Source organism: Vipera berus (assembly GCF_964194415.1).
Source record: "Vipera berus genome assembly, chromosome: 2".
NCBI lineage: Eukaryota > Metazoa > Chordata > Lepidosauria > Squamata > Viperidae > Vipera > Vipera berus.
The window spans coordinates 144610211-144627797 of NC_138203.1; the positions used below are offsets into that span (position 1 = coordinate 144610211).

Genomic DNA, 17587 nt, shown 5'->3' on the forward strand with positions numbered 1-17587 from the left:
CAAGACCTACCTATATATATAAAATTATATGGCTGCCTATTTCCCCAGAAGTGACTCTGGGTGGCATACAACAAAGCTATAAAACAATAAATATGTTTTTTTTAAAAAAAAAACAGTCATTGTTAAAAAGCACCTGGCCCATAAGGGATTAGATTGGCAATGAAGCCCCCTCAAGACCTTACCAGACCTCTGGGACCCCCGCCCCCAGCCCCAAAGGCATAAATAGGTCTTGAGGTACTTCGAGAAAATATGTAAGGATGGAGCTGACCTCACTTCAATGGGAAGGTAGGTGCTGGGCCAGAGAAGGCCTATCCTCCTGGGACCTGCCAAGTGTAGTTCCCTAACAATGGGACCCACAGCATGCCTCTTTTGCTGGATCTGGTGGGATGGACAGATGTAATTGGGAAGAGGCATTCTCACAAATAACATTTTCCATGTTTTAACAAACAAGCATTCAATAAATGGCATTCACACCTAGATTAATTTGTGTGTGTGTGTGTGTGTAAAACAAGATGGCTAAAAAAAAAATCAATGCATCTAGTACTGGTCTCATCAGGCCAAAGCAAAATGGTTCATAGGTGTATGTCACCTTTTGAAGTCTGCAAACTCTTTATCAGGAAAAGTGCACAAAGCAGAGAAGTCTAAAAATTAGGCCAGCAATTTTAGCCATGAGATCTGCAGTTTATAGCCAATCTCAAGATTGCAAACTCAACGTGTTCAATCGCGACAGAGGTTTACACTTCATATTCAGGAACAGAGAGTAAGGAACTGACATTCCCCATTTTTTAAACTAACAAATCTCTACTTTCCAGTCTGCCTCCTACTTTGCTGTCTATCGTGCCCAGTACTCATGCTGGAATGGGGAAAATGTTCTGCTCTTAAGGAAGATTAGGGTTAAGTATAATTGGGTTGATTTTGTTCTCCGTGCCTACTGAATATGAATAGCTGTGAACAGAAAGAGGGCAGAAGAGGCTTGAAAATGTCTTCCTAAGGTAGAGAGGCTGACAAACATGCCACTTTCTTTGGCCCTTTGCTTAACAGAAGCTTGTCACATTTTGGTTTACTAAGTGATGATGCATTTCCTGGCAGGAACGCAAGTGATGGGTAATGTTTCATTCAATTTCTCTGTGTCCATTTATTACCAAAGGCTTAGGGTATTATATGGCAATCTTAAAACTATTAACACCCAATTTAAGCCTTTAGTTTTGTCAATAAAGCCCATCAAAACTAACCTCTTTCAGTGATTGATATCTCTGGTATATTCTATGCAGAGACATTGATCTGATTCATACACACAAAGCTATGCTGGGTTTGGGTTTGTTCACTTTGACATGAATTTATTCATTTTAACTTGCTGAGTATTAGGTGGGAGGCCAGTTTGGCTTATTCCTGCTCCTTTTTAAAGAATCTCAAGTCAGGCAACATTCAAACCAAATCAGAGTGAACCACTTAAAGTTTGCCTAACCTGGGTTAGAGTAATATCCCATCTCTGGAGTAGTTAAATTGGTGCTTCAGCTCTCATTAGCCACAACCATCACAAAAAAACCTGAGATTCCAGTCTCCAGTGTCTGAAGAAGTTGACTTACAAAGAGTTTCTGGTAATCTTCCTTCATCATCATCATTCTAGCCATTCTCTGTCCACTGCAGGATGAAGGCCTCTTCCGCATGTTTCCAACCAATACGGTCTTGAGCTTTCCTTTGCCAGTTGGGCCCGCAATACTTGCTGATGTCGTAGATCCATCTTGTTTTGGGTCTCTTTCGTGGATGCTTTTTATCAAGTGGGACCCATTCTATGACTGCCTTGGTCCGCCTGCCTTCAGTTCTTCTTGCGGTGTGACCAGCCCGTTTCCACTGCAATTCTTTTACTCTCCTGATGGCATCGTATGCTTTCGTTTGTTCTCTAGTGATCCACGTGCAGGTCTTTCTATCTTGTCTTGTGATGCTCTTTCCATGGCTCCCTGCCCCACTCTTAGCTTTTGTATCGATCCGTGAGGTTAGTGTCCCCTTTTCCCGCTGGCATACTACGTTAGAGCAAGTAGCATGCACCAATGTAAAATCTTCCTTTCAATTGCACAGATTGGCATTCACTGGGTCTTCCTAAAATTATCTTGCAATGGGAGAACCATCCCGTTTTGTACCTGTCCGCCTGGAATGGATCTAGGAAACTATTGCCCCGCCGAGGAGGCCCCGCCACACAAACCACACCCAGCCTGCGGCTTGTTCCTTTAAGGAAGAGCCGCCGGGTGTGTCTTCAGTAGCTATGGTAACTTTCAAGTTAAGGATGCTGGGTGCTGCTGCCGCTGCTGCTGCTGCTCGGGGCGGCTGAAAGTGTGAACGGCTGCTCCGAAGGCGAGCGCGGTGGCTCCCATACAACAGGCGGGTAAAGGAGGAGCTCGCCGCCAAGTCCAGCAACTTTGAGCTCGGCGGCGCTTCCAAGAGCCAGAGAAGGAGCGGCGCGGCGGCTCTGCTCTGCCCAAGGCTGCGCCTGGAATGCCGCCCCGAGCCATCGAGGCTGGCTAGCGACGCCCGGCTTGTTCGGGACTCGCCGTCGGACATGCGAAGGCAGCCAGAGCAGAGCGAGGCATCATCGACCGGCGCTGCTGCTGCGGGGACTTCGGGTTTCCAGCCGGGTCTCCGCCAAAAGGAAGCAGCTCTGCCCCTGGACCGCCAGGGGAATGGGGACCCTGCCTGAGCGGGAGGAGGAGGTGGCGGCGGGGTGTTTGCGGTTCGGATCCAGAGGCAGCAGCCGCCCGGGCGTCCTCCTCTCGGCTTTCGGCCGGCCGCTTACAGGGCTGAGCGAGTCACGTCGGACTTCGGGCCAGCCTGCGCCAGAACTTTCCCGGCCGCCGCGCACCGGGGAAAGGGTGGCCGCTCGCTTTCGCTGCAATCGGCGCTCGTCGGGGGCGCCCCTCGCCTCTTTCTGACCTCGCCGTCTCTGCCGTCGCGGCTGCGCTCGCCTCCCGTCTGGGCGCCAGCGAGATTGGAGGCTGCGGCGGCCCCTGGAGCCTCGGCACAAATCCCCCGGCACCCCTCTGGCAGCAGCGGGCGGAGAGAGCCCCGCTGCCCTGCCCTAACTCCGGGAGAGGAAGCCAAGGGGCCCGTCTCGGCTCCCTTCTCCGATACCTCTGGTTTTTCCCTCCCCCCAACTGGACGATGGCGATGTCCTTGAGCAAGTCTTAAAATGCCGGTGATGAGGGGCCTCCTGGCTCCCCAAAACACCTTCCTGGATACCATAGCAACCCGCTTTGATGGCACGCGTGAGTTGGCTTCCCACTCTTTTTTTACTCTCCTCCTCCTCCTCCTCCTTTCCTCCTCCTCCTCCTCCTCCCCTATTGCCTGGGCTTCCATAAGTTGTATTTCTCAAGAAAGAATAGAATAGAATAGAGCTGGAAGGGACCTTGGAGGTCTTCTAGTCCAGCCCCCTGCTCAAGCAGGAGAACCTATAGTGAGTGAGTGTCTAGCCTCTTCTTAAAAATCTCCAGTGATGGAGCGCCCACGATTTCTGAAGGCAAGCTGTTCCACTGGTTAATTGTCCTCACAGTTAGGAAGTTTCTTCTTAATTCCAGGTTGCTTCTCTCAACCATTGTTTCGACCTTAGTGTGGCATCTGTATGTTGACCTACTGCCCAGGGCATGTGTGTGCATGCAATGGAGGCATGCTGGGGAGCTGTGAGATGTGATGGCTCCTCAGTACAGGATGTACGTGCAACTCCCACACGCTTCTCTGATGATCTGGTGAATTTCTTCTAATAAGCTCCTAAAGGGTTCTTGAGGCCTTGACAATATGATGTGAACTTTTGATCTTTGCCATGAAGGTTGCCGGGAATAATTGCATCCATGGGGAATTTTGTCAGGTGGATCTTGTGAGGTTAGTGAAACTCTTTGACACCTGACATGCTAAGGACTAGAGCAGAACTCAGCCTTTGCATCTGGCCATCCAAAGATTGCCATATCAAACAGATCCACCTCCAGTCATTAATACAGGAAGTATATTTGAACCAGTATTGGACATCCTTGAAGGTGAAAATTGACCCAATGCATCATTTTTAAGTTCAAGTAAGAAAAAGTTCTTCCCAAATACAAATATCTTGCAGTTGTTCCCTCAAGATCTGAAGCTTCAGGTTGGCTACCTATTAGAGAATAAAACGTGTGGGTAGTGGAATATATATATATGGGCCTCTGATATCATGCAGGTACATCAACAACATATAAATATGAGAACTGAGCGCCAGCAAATACAGGTACTCAAAAGACTAGATATTATATGTAGAATCTGTGAAATGGGAACTTGGATAAAAGGACACTCTGTGAAACTAGGTGTGGAAGGACAATACCTTCAACCATGTTCCTGCCACATAATTTGCTTTATGGAGAATGATTTTGTTACCCTTATAAAAATTATCGTAATTTTAGCTCAAGTTACTTAGAAGGGCAGCTAGATACCATTCTTCCTTTCTTCAAAGTCACCCAGCCAGTTTTCATGCCTAAGGCAGAACTAGAATTCGGAGCCTCCTGGTTTGTAATTACTTTCAAATAATTGTGCTGAAAATAAAAGAATCAACGGTTGTCCGATGCTTATGGAAGAATGGAGGCACTTTCTGAAAGATAGAGGTGCTCTGTGTGTGTGTGTGTGTGTGTGTGTGTGTGTGTGTATAAAAAAAAATAAAGGGAACAGAAAATAAGACATCCTACTATTAAATACAGTACATTGTGTTGTTTAAGTGTTCCCTTTATTTTTGTGATATATATATATATATATATATATATATATATATAGATAGATAGATAGATAGATAGATAGATAGATAGATAGATATAGATATAGATATAGATATAGATATAGATATAGATAGATATAGATATAGATATAGATATAGATATAGATATAGATATAGATATTGCTAATTTTGGCAGCAATTGGGAAATAGGAGAGATGGATTTCATTGTGGTCTTTCCCTCCTGCTCTACATGCCAAGATGACTCATCCTGTCATGAGGAAATAGAACCAAAGATACTTTAGTCGCACAACCTTTAAAGGAAACTTTTAAAAAATCAAATCAGAGCTTCATTGGCTTCAAAAAGAGAAGGAAAAAAAATGCAACTTCAAATTAGTATCCAATGACAAGTCTATGGTTTATGTCACCGGTTACGTGGAGAGAGGTTTTTCCATGGACCAGAAGGGGACCGGGTTACGTGGAGAGGGACGTGGAGAGAGGTTTTTCCATGGACCAGAGGGGGCATGGTTTTATGTGTTGTCTGTATCCCGCGGATGGGGCTTTGCTTGTTTGTGCAGATCAGTTGCTGGCATGCCGCGGCCCAGTTCCAGTCCATGACCAGGGGTTGGGGACCCCTGGTTTATGCCCATTGTTGGAGACTGAAGCACTGAATGCATTTAACACGGAAGCCTATTGCAAAATTATGGCACAGTCTTTGTCTGTTGTATCTAAGAAACCACAGGCAAACTTACTATATGTGGAATTAGGTCTTCAGTAATTCACCCTGCAACTTGTACATCACCGTCATGTCCTAAGGCCATTTAGTTAAGAAAAATCTGGCTGATTCTCACACGTCTCCATCTTCATCTAGACTGCATGGTATTTTCCATACAAAAATACATTCTGAGTAGGGATTGCATAATGTGTGAGGTGCTGTTTAGCAAACATGTTTCTTGTTGGTTCATACGTTTGGATTTCACCTCTCTTTTTATCTCCCACAGCTGCTCGTCATGCTTCTACCTCTGTCTAAACTGGTAGAAGGAATGGGGCAGTCAAAATTGAGGGGGGGGGGAAAGCTTTCCCGATTACACCAAAGCTGTATGCCACCACCACCCCATCCCCCCACCCCATGCCCAGATGTTGCCTCTGCCTAGCTTTCCTACAGAAGATACAGGGTTGTTGTTGTTTTTTCCCCTTGTGCCATCCAAACAAGCGAAAGGTTGAAAAAAAAGACAGCAAGTTGCAATGCCTTTGGAATCTCTTGTTTTCGGTGTGTTTTTATTTGATCTGATTTCTCTTCAGAGCTCAAGTGTTCTAAAGGGCTCTGCTCCGAAAGCCGGAAAATAACCTCTTTCGTAAAGATAGGGGTTTCACAAATCTAAGAACAGGGGCTGTTCTGATTAGGAGGGGAAACATCTGCTAGACTCTTAAAGAAGAAAAGAGGGGATTTCCTTCTCCCTCCCGGTCGTCTTGCCTCATTTTATGCAGAAGTTTGTGTAGGTTGAGCTTTTTTTTCTGCTTTAATGCAGTGGGTGGTAGTAGGGAGTCTGTTGAGTGTCGAGCTGCCTTAGAGGTGAGAGGGACAGCATATAAATGTAATAAATAAATACTTTAGAAATAAAATGACCCAAGCTTTCTTCCTTTCAGAATTTAGAGCCTCTGGATTCACTGTGTCTTGTGATCCAGCACCTCTGTTTATTTGATTCATTGAATTGCACTCTTGAGTTCAGTGTCATCCAGCCAAGGAGACCCTTCGAAAGAGTTAGTGCACTAGCTTGCTTGTTGGTTGAATCCTTCTTGCATAATCCAGAGGAGGTGGATTTACTTAACTACTAGGGATTTCCAACAATCAGGTTTGCTTAATACAAATGGAACAGTTGATCTGGCAGAATCAGCTGAACTTTCCTGGGGGGGTGGGGGGGTGGGGGTTGTAAATGTTGGAGTGACAAAACATCCAGGCTAGTGAATCTGGAAAAGAGTGCACCTGGAATCATCAGGAGGGGAATAGATGATGGTTCTTGTTATATTTTCTTCAGTAGGAAAAGCAGCTTCTAATATAGGTCTGTTTGGATAAATATTGTTCATTCCCATAAAACGTATGCAGTGGAGCTTCCTATAGCTATGTTAGCTGGAAGGTTGGAATTCTGGCAACAGAAACTCCAATACAGATGGAAAGTGCCAGGATGGTGACAGCTGTCCTAGTAGATTGTGGCCAATAGATTAGTGACATTTATATCTGCTATTTATAAAGGTAAAGGTTCCCCCGCACATGCGTGCTAGTCGTTTCTGACTCTAGGGGCCGGTGCTCATCTCCGTTTCAAAGCCGAAGAGCCAGCGCTTGTCCGAGGACGTCTCCGTGGTCATGTGGCCGGCATGACTAGACGCCAAAGGCGCACGGAACGCTGTTACCTTCCCACCTTAGTGGTCCCTATTTTTCTACTTGCATTTTTACGTGCTTTTGAACTGCTAGGTTGGCAGAAGCTGGGACGAGTAACAGGTGCTCACTCTGTTACGCGGCACTCGGGATTTGACCCGCCAAACTGCCGACCTTCTGATCGACAAGCTCAGCATCCTAACCCACTGAGCCACCGCGTCCCTTTATCTGCTATTTATAGATGCTTATAAAAATAAATGTATATTTATCTATATTTTTGGTTAGTTTCCAGAAATGTTTGTGTCAGACTATAATATCCATTGTTGTCAAGCTAGCCTGGTATGCTCTTTGGGAATGATAGGTATAGTACTCTGAGGTTCCATATGAATTACATAATATCCCCAGCCCTTATTCCTACTTAATAATAAGAAAGCTAATTGAAATTAAGGCCAGGCTTACCAAGGAACCAAGAGAAGCTCAGCCACTGAAATCTGCTGTGATATGGGGACAGAAATATTTAAAATAAATTACATGTTCCAGAGATTGAAATCTACATGGTAGTTAGCCAGGTTCATTAGTTAGCCAGGTCATATCCTTTTTTTAATGACTATCATTTATTGAGACATTTTCAAAATATGACACCCAAATGCCCAGGCAAGCTTATCCAAATTTTTCTCATTAGTGACAACTCTCGGTTTCCTGGTTTTTAGCCAGGTATCTTAAACCACTGCATCAAACTACTGTAGAGGCCCTTGATAAAAGAATAATATTTATAAGTGTTTACCTTCCAAGGAGTTTGTATACCTGGAAAAGAGGACAAAAAGCAACAAGCAAAGAACTCCTGTTCCAGATTTAGATTCCTTTATCTTCTGTCGTTCTTTATTAGGGATGTTTAAACTCCCTAAATTTCTGATAGATTTTTTAAAAAAATAGTTTAGGTTAGAAAGGTGTACCATGGGTTTTTTGTCCTCTGGCACTGGGCTGCCTTGGACCTGTCTATGTGGCTTTGCTACTTCACAGGGCTTATTGATGTGAAAGGAAACAAACAGATGCAATCAATGACTAATGTAAAATACTGTATACAAGTATAGATTGTTGGAGGGGAAGCAAGTTTCTCTCTGAAGTGCAATTTTTTTAATTGCACACAGTGAGCCCTAGGATTCCCACTCTGAGTCCACCAGTGCAATATATTCAGGGCTTGGGTTTTGGAGATCTCTTTTCTGCTACCTCCTCAGTGAGAGCATACGAATTGCAAATTGCCTGAGGGGGCATGATTCCCTCCCCCTTGGAATTTGCTGGAAGTTGTGCATGCAAAACTTTAGTGCCACAGAGCAAGAACCAGCCTAAGGAGCTTTACGGAAGTTAGGTGAAGGGGATAGACTCAGTGTGATTCTGAATGGGGTGTGTGTGTGTGTGTCTGTGTGCAGCTATGTCTACAAAACAGGCAGTACAAGCATCCTGAACAAATTTTCCCACCCACCAGACAGAAATTCAAGGTGTTCAATACTTGCTATGCCAACCATTCCCAAATGCCATCCCTTCATAAATACATTCAAATGGCTTATTACAGTACCAATGAGGCAAGAAAGAATGAGTTTCTGCCCTTCCCCCATAGTCTTTCCAGTTGCCTTCTGAGGCTTCACGTGAGGGTCAATGGCTCCAGGACTCTTTCCTTCCTCTGCAGGTTTCACAGGCATCTGGGGGATGGTAGAACTTGGGAAGATCTGTTCCACTCTGGTTGCATGGTGGCTTTCTAGTGGATGGCTGGATTCAAACCAAATTCTCTGGCTCAAATGGATGGAGGCAGCACCTGGGTCAGTGCGCTCTGCTTCCAAAGGTTGTGTATGTGTGTGTGTGTGGGGGGGGTCATCTGCGCAGGGCTGAAAGACATGAGAACAGGGTCCCCTCCACCCTTTGTGAATGACTCTCTCAGGAGAGGCATTGCTGGTCAGACTTAAGCATGGAGGACAGAGGATAAAAAAATGGAGAAACGAAATGGGGATGATAGCTTGCAGGCCAAGTTTGAAAACGCATTAATACTGCAGTTGTTAAAGAAACAGATAAGACCAATCACAACAAAATGGGGACACCACAGATGAGGACAAAAGAGAGACTGGATTCTGGTAAGAGAACAACAAAAATTGAAAGGTCTGACTTCTGAAACTGAACATTTGCAACATATTAAAGAGGACTTAAGGACTTGCAACTTGAAAATGCTGGGCAGCTTCAGAATGCTCAAAGCTCCAAATAAAAGCCTAATATTTTAAGGTGTACATTTTGCCATGGGTAGGAGAATCCACCTTTAACATTTTAAAATAGACCACATTATTTTAGAGATTGAAAAATGCTTATATGTTCCAGGATTGGTTCCATAGTAGTTTTGCTGATTAGTGATAGGATAAGAAAAGTAACTTAATAAGAAGATTATTTCCCTACACAAGCAAACTTGAGCTCATGAGGTTCCTATGGGTAAACACACCTCATGTTTCAGGAGAAGGTTAGACAAATAAAACCCATTTACAACATATACAGAAAATGCACAAATAAAACAAGCAAATGAACACATGTTTCCTTCTAAATGATCTTAAAACTCAGTTATCTTCAGCCTATTTTCTGGACAGGCAAACAGGCTGAAGGTATTTTTCTTTTTGGTGGCTTATTTTAAGCAGAATTTCTAGCAGAATTTTAAAATTCTTGTCTCGAAGGATTAGAGACACCCAACAGTTACATTTACCTCACACACAAAAACTTTGACAGACATACATACACAAAGACAAGGAAAAGAGAACAGAAAAGAGAAATAGAACTCTTAGTTTTACACATCCTGGTCATTCCCACCATAAATCTCAGTTAACCCAAATTAGGGAAGGCACAAATCTTAAACATATCACGTGGTTGCATAGAAAGAGAGAGAAATCACTATTCTTATATTTTATTTTCCTTTTCCTTTTAAGTACCTTTATTTAGCTAAAATGGTTTCCCAGCAAAGCCCTGAGCAAAGACCACTCTTTACATAGTGCATGCTTCTTTTTCATTCCTGACTGGACGGGAACCTTTTTAAGATCCCAGGCTTTTAGCAGTCTTCCTAAAGGAGTCATCGGCAGAACCTTGGAATCAGAGCTTCCCATATTTTCAGGCAAGACTCTGACCCGTTTATCTGCAATGAGTCTTTTTTTTTTTTGCTCTCTTGTTTTCCCAGAGTGACTCTTTCCTGGATGGAGTCCCCTGTTCTGGCAAGGCAATCTTTCAGCCCTTGCCCCTTGGCAAGGTGACTTTTGAAGCCGCCCTTGCCCCTTGGCAAGGCGACTTTTGAAGCCGCACTAGCCCCTTCTCCCAGTTTCAGATCACAAAGGGATCTGGGGGGACACTGACTTCCTTTTTGCAGAGTATGAGGGTGCCTTCTAGAAGAGTGGAACTTTGCTCAGAGACTTTGGCAGTTGCCCAAGTACAAATGCCCACTCATTCACTCATTCCATTCCATTTTCACACAGCCTCTCCCTTTTCCCTAACAAAAGGTCCTGCGCTCTGGCCAAACCCCCATGCTTTCCAGGGTCTGTTGCTTGAACAGATCTTTTCTGCGGTTAGGAAAGGCCAGAGACAGCAAAATCCAACTGTGATTGGGAAAATGGTCTTCTCATTCACGCATACAGACATACACACAGTTCCCTTGCTACCCTGGGCTTTAAAGTTACAATTTAGAGGTACTCACCTTCTTTCCAAAGCAGCCCCTGAACTCAAACTCAAAACTCCCTTTACTACCCTCACTCCACATGGGCAGGGACTGGGTGACCCATCCACAGACACAAGGGTTCTGTTGCCGTCAAGATGGAGCTTATATAGTCCTTAGTCCACTGGAGAGGTTAGCTTGAAGTCCCATCTGGGGTGCCAAATTGTTAAAGGAAAACTCTTCATCAAAACTCTTCATCAGGGTCCAGTCCAAACTGGGAATAAACAAAATGGAGACTGCTTTAGAAAGAAGATTGTAGTTTATTGAAGGGCAGATCCAGATTGAAGCGTGGCTCTGGAAAAGCTGACCACATATTAGGGAGTGGTGGGTTTAAATACTTTCTTGAGCTTTTGTTTGGAGTTGTTCCTGTGGCATGAACTTTGACCTGAGTCTGAGTGTGCCTTTCTGGTATTCTGATGGTGGTGGGTTAATCCTATTATGTCCTAAAGGTCACATCCTGCTTCCCTGGGGGTGTGGCTGATGGCTATAGCCTGTGTTGGATTTTTTTGGTATGAGGGATTGTTGATTCTAGGGATCTTTGTCTTTCTAATCCAAGCTTCCTTGCTCCAATCTTTCTGATAAGATTATCACATCTGCATTTCTGCAGACCTGGTTTCTGTTTGGGGCAGAGAGACTTGCGGGGGAGAGTGTTTCTGCCTTTAAGATCCTTTGGGGAAATATAATATTCTGCCTTTTAAATATTCCCAAAACATTTCTTTCTCTGGTGTGTGTGTGCTGTCCTCACACAAAGTTTAATCTTTCAGTTCTGAAGAAACTCTCATGTCTTATTCCCTTAGAGAAACTGTGCCACCAGAACAGTGAGTCTCTTTTCCACAGGGGACTGTTGGGGCTCTGTCCCTTTTTCCCCAGGGGCCCCATTCTTTACTACTTCATAATTCCAGTTTTCTTATGTATAATGTACGGTAGACATGTCATATTAAGTAATGTTTGTTTCACTGCACACGTTCTTACTGAATGCACCAAGTGGCTCTGGTTATTTAATAATCCAACCCAACTGTTATGTAGCAGGTTCTTCGTGCAGGAAAGGAGACGAGGCAAGTGAGTTCAACAAAGCTCATGGTTTATTGCTTGCAGGATCTGAACTGAGAATTGGGCTGCAACTAGCAGCAATTTATAGCCTAGCCCCTAGGTGGCGACCAATAGGTTTAAAGCAACCATTGCCGCCTAGGGACAGCCAATAGCAGCACTGGAGACCTGGAGTCTGGGTAGCTGGAGAGCAGTTAGCTGCTCCAGCTAACCATGTGGTATTACAATTGAGCCCAATACATAACACCTCTCCCCTCTTAGATCAGACATCATAGCAATAGTTGGCCTTAATACAATTAATAAGACTTAACATCATAGCAACCTTAAAAAAACAATACAAGTTACAAGGGTTAACATTATAGCATCTGAATGAATAAGCTTTCATTGAGAGCACACTAGACAGTTAACATCATAGCATCTGAATGAATAGGCTTTCATTGACAGTACACTAGACAGTTAACATCATAGCTCCAGTTTTCAGTACAGCAACAAGTTACAGTACAGACAACATTATAGTTCTTTATTTTACAAGGTAATCAGCAAGATAAGAAGGAGGCTTGCATGCCCTTGTGGAACACCAGGGAGTTCCAGTCATTTTGTGGTCTACCAGCTTACCCATCGGGCCAGGTAGAACATTGTCCTTTGATGCACCTGAGTGAAAGGAATTACATGCTCTCTGACTGGCCCCTCCAGGTTGGCCCACCCCAGAGTCAGACTGATCAGCAGAGTAGGCAAAGCGGTTGTTGAAGTCTGGTTCACTTGCTCCTTCAGGGGATCCATGTTTCATTTCTGGACTCCCCTCTTCTATGCCCAGTTCCTCATTGGTTATGAAGGAAGAGTCTTGAGGGTCCATGTATGGGCTGGCTTGACTGCAAGTTTGGGGACCTTGGGAGGAACTCATGACACAGTCCTCGCTTAGTGGCCATTCTGGAAACCGTTTTCTGAGTTGATCAATGTGGCATCTGACAACTCGCCCTCCCTCCAGCCCCATTTTGTAAGACAGGAGCCCAGATGATTTGGTAATTTTACCAGGAACCCACAGATTCCCATGTCCATAGTTTCTGGCCCATACCCAATCACCCATTTGCAGCCCCCTAGGGGTTTTTGGTCAAGAGGCTTCTGCTGCCACTCTATCTGGATGCAACCTGTCCATTTTAGTGATCAGACGCCTCCCCCAATGCAGTTCTGCAGGACTTTTGCCTGTAGCAGTGCAGGGCGTAGAATGCTGGCAGAGTAGAAAATCTGCCAATCTGTGATGCCAGTCACCTGTTACAATGCGCTTGAGTGATTCCTTCATTGTCCTCACCATACGTTCAGCTTGACCATTAGTGGACGGGTGAAAGGGAGCAGACGTTGCATGTCTGATGAGATTTGCTCTGAGGAAAGCCTGAAATTCAGCAGCAGTGAATTGGGCCCCATTGTCTGAAACTAAGACATCTGGCAACCAATGTGTGGCAAAGAGTTTTCTCAGCACCTGGATGGTCCTAGCAGCAGTCATGTTTGCAACTGGAATTACTTCCAGCCATTTGGAGTGGCTATCCACCACTATGAGAAAGAGCTGTCCCTGAAAGGGCCCAGTGTAGTCTATGTGAATTCTAGACCAGGGAGTATGCGTTTCCTCCCACCTGTGAACTGGGGCATGTGGCATCTCAGGCCTAGATTGCTGTCATGTATAACAACCATGGACTTGTGCCTCAATGTCCTTGTCAAGGCCAGGCCACCAAAGGTAGCTTCTTGCTAAAGCTTTCATTCTGACAATGCCTGGAGGGCCTTCATGTAATGACTGTAAAACCCTGTCTCTCAGGGAAGAGGGAATTATGACTCTGTTTCCCCATAATATGCACCCCTTGTGGGCTGATAGCTCATGCCTTCTGACAAAGTAATTCTGAAACTCAGAACCTCGGCTTTTATCCAACCACCCCATGTGTACCCATGAAAGCACTCTACTAAGTGTTCTGTCTGTACCTGTTTCTGCAGCAATGTCCCCAGCATGAAGGGGAAATTCAGACAGGTCCTGTATGGACAGAATTCTGGCTGCAGGGGCTGGGTCTGGTTCCGTTAGTGGCAGTGGGAGTCTGCTGAGGCCATCAGCATGGCCCATTTCTTTACCAGGTTTGTGAACCAATTTAAAAGTGTATGCAGATAAGAAAATAGACCATCTCAACATTATTGTAGAAAGTATGTGGTGGGTTTGTTTGTCTGTTGTGAAGAGTCCCAACAGTGGTTTGTGGTCTGTAAAGACCGTGAAGTCTCTGCCATATAAATAGTCATGGATTTTTTTTTATTCCAGCAACAATGGCTAGGGCCTCTTTGTCAATTTGAGCGTAGTTAAGCTCAGCAGAGGACAGTGTCCTAGAATAAAATGCTATAGGGACCTGTGTTCCATTCTTTTCTAAATGACTCAAAACTGCCCCCACCCTGTAAGGAGATAAATCACATGCTAAACAGACTGGTTTAGACTCTCTAAAATGAGTTACAGTGGATTTATCTGACAAGAGTGCCTTTAAGTCTTGGAAGCTTTTTTCATGAATGCCTGTCCATTTCCATGGAGCTTTCTTATCTAAGAGCCTGTGAAAAGGCTCTGCCAATGTGGCCTTGTTAGGCAGAAAGGCATGGTAGAAATTGAGGAGGCCCAAGAATGCTTGTAGCTCTCCTTTGGATTTAGGACTAGGAACCATTTTAATGGCCTTCACTTTGGATTCAGCAGGGTGAATACCATTAGCATCAATTCAAAATCCCAGAAATTCTGTTGAAGGGACCCCAATACTACATTTGCTCTTTTTAAATTTGAGGCCTGCTTCACGAAGCCTCTGTAGGACAGCCCTGAGCCTGCTGGCTAACACTTCTGTAGATTCCCCAGCAATAAGAACCTTGTCAAAATAAGGGCAGATGCCCTGAATGCCTTTAAGTGTGCGTTCCATGATCCCCTGGAAAATGCCTGGGGCAACGCTGACTCCAAACTGTAAACGCTTTACTTTGAAAGCCCCCCTGTGAGTCACGATCGTCTGAGCTGCAGATGTGGCCTCATCAACCGGCAATTGCTGATAGGCCTGTGCTAAATCTAATTTAGCGAAAATAGTACCCCCTTGCAAGGAAGCTAAAATGTGGTTGACCACTGGGACAGGGTAAGCATGTTACTTAAGGGCTTTATTAATTGTATATTTATAGTCTACACATATCCAAATTTCCCCGTTGGCTTTAAGTGGGGTGACTATAGGAGTTTCCCACTCCCTACCATCCAATGTTTGTAAAATGCCCTGTTCTACAAGCTTGTCTATTTCTGAGTCAATTTTATGTTTGAGGGCAAAAGGGACCCTTCGTGGCTTAACCCTAATGGGAACTACGTTGGGGTCTAGCTTGAATGAGATAGGCGGGCCTGTATATGTTCCTAGAGCTGAATCAAAAACATCTGCAAAGTCCTCGCAAACTGACAAAAGGTTTGCAGCTTGTGTCCGGTTGATACCAGTCATCTGAATGCCTAAGGCATCAAACCAATCGAGTCCAATGAGACTCATTCTCTGGCCCCCTACTACTATGACATCCAGGTGCCCATAAAACCCCTTAAATTTTACAGTCATGGTGGATTCTCCCTTAACTTTAACTTGAGCATTTTGAAAGCAGGTTAAAATTATGTCTGAGGGCCTCAGCTTGGCCCATTTGTTACTGTGCCTGCACACGAAATTGACGGTGTCCTGGGAAATAACAGAGACAGCAGAGCCAGAGTCCAACTCCATTTTACATGGGACTCCTTGTAGCTCTACCAGGAGTTTGAGTTTAGATTTGAGGGGGCATCGGGCCCCAGTGTGCCACATGCTTCTACGGCTTCTGCAAAACCCCACACTAAATAGACCCTGGGCCCCGGAACCTCTCCTGGTTGGATTTTCTGACTGGTGTTTGGGTGGCCGGTCCCTCTGGCGAGCTCTGCAGACCACTGCGATGTGGCCTGTCTCACCGCAAGCCCTGCACATGGCTGACCGGAATCTGCAATCAGCGTGAAAATGGTTGCCGCCGCACCCTTTACATCTAGGTAAGAGAACTGCCTTGTAAGTGTTCTCTTGCTGTTTTCTGCTGTGTTGCTGTGCGTTGGTTTGCTTGTGAAGATTGTTGACTTCAGGATCTTCTTCCTCCGAAGATTCCTCTAAGCGCTTGGCGTCCTCATGGTGGACTGTTTTTTCATGTTTCATCGTTTGGGTGGGCTGGACTGTTTGGACTGCACCCCTGGCGGCCTCATCTACCATAACTTCATCTTGAGCTTCTGAAAATGTTAATTTCAGTCTGGCAAAAGGTCTTTGCTGGAGTGTTCAGTTCCGCAAGCCGCAGACAAGCCAGTCTCGCAGTCACTCTTCAAGGTTCGAAAATTTACAGAGGCGTGCGGCCTGCCTCAAGGCCGCAATAAATTCTGATGCTGTTTCACCAGGTTGCTGTACTCGCCGAGCAAACGTGAAGCGCCAGGCAATCTCTGACATCTTTGGCTGAAAATGTTCTCCCAGCTTCTTCTTGAGGTCCGCATAGGAAATCGACTCTAGCGGTATCGGAGCGAAGAGGTTTTCGGCCAGGTCGAAGGTGGCTGGGCCACACACACAGAGCAACGTGGCAGCCTTCATTCCCTCTTCTGCGATTTGGTTTGCCCATGGGTAGTTTTCTACCTGGGACAAGTTGGAAGGCCATCCCTCTGGGTGCTTGACATCGAATTCACGAAGTCTTCCGACCTTCGGCATTCTGTCTTCGGCTGGTTCCTGCGGTTTCCAATCCTGCTTCCCAAGGCCCAGGGAATGAGCACGTGGTCACTAGCATGGCTTGCTAGCTGACCGTAGGAGGGGGAATGCCTTTTCCCTCCAGGCATGAGCTGCCTCTCCCCTAGTGGACTTCAGCTCTTTTTGGGAAGCAGGATCCCACCTTCGTCGCCAGTGTTATGTAGTGGGTTCTTCGTGCAGGAAAGGAGACGAGGCAAGTGAGTTCAACAAAGCTCATGGTTTATTGCTTGCAGGATCTGAACTGAGAATTGGGCTGCAACTAGCAGCAATTTATAGCCTAGCCCCTAGGTAGCAGCCAATAGATTTAAAGCAACCATTGCTGCCTAGGGACAGCCAATAGCAGCACTGGAGACCTGGAGTCTGGGTAGCTGGAGAGCCGTTAGATGATCCAGCTAACCACGTGGTATTACAATTGAGCCCAATACATAACACCAACCACATGGCAGGTGAGCAGAAGGTCTGAAGTCAGGCACTGAAATGCTTTCTATCCGTCCCCCAATTCTAACTCCCCTCTGTCCACCTTAGAAGTAAGGAGGATACTGGAAATGAAGACTATAACAGTGGTTGGTTAGAGAAACCATTTTGCATACCCCATGCATTCTCAGTCAGGCTTTCCCATACTGGGACCTCTAGAACTGTTGAGTCGTAAAAGCATCCTAGCTATTAAGGCTGGGAGATGTAGACCCAGTGTTTCTGAAACATATGTTGACAAAGGCTGATCTAAGCTCAATTGATGACAATCTCCATATAAATGTCTTTTGCCCAGAAAAAGATCTTCCTAGAAACACATCAGATGTAATAATGACAATCAATTGAGAGGAATTAACCAAAGAAGAAAGATCCAAACATTATTATCGGTGTAACACAGATCAGGAAGAAATATTCCCAAATATCTCTGTTTATGAAGTAAATGTTGTAGTTTCTAGTTAGGCCCTGGCAACATAATGGCTATGGAAAATTAGCTTAAGTAG

General features: G+C 45.1%; 1 protein-coding gene across 1 annotated transcript in view; it reads left to right on the forward strand.

Annotated features, from left to right (window-relative positions):
- Window positions 1-3157: 3157 nt before the first annotated feature.
- Window positions 3158-17587, forward strand: part of KCNH3 (potassium voltage-gated channel subfamily H member 3) — an 84043-nt gene continuing 69613 nt past the window's right edge. Inside the window, exon 1 of the mRNA XM_081320903.1 lies at window positions 3158-3257. Within this exon, the coding sequence (XP_081177029.1) occupies window positions 3182-3257 (76 nt within the window). The 5' untranslated portion in view covers window positions 3158-3181. The remainder of the gene's footprint in view (window positions 3258-17587) is intronic.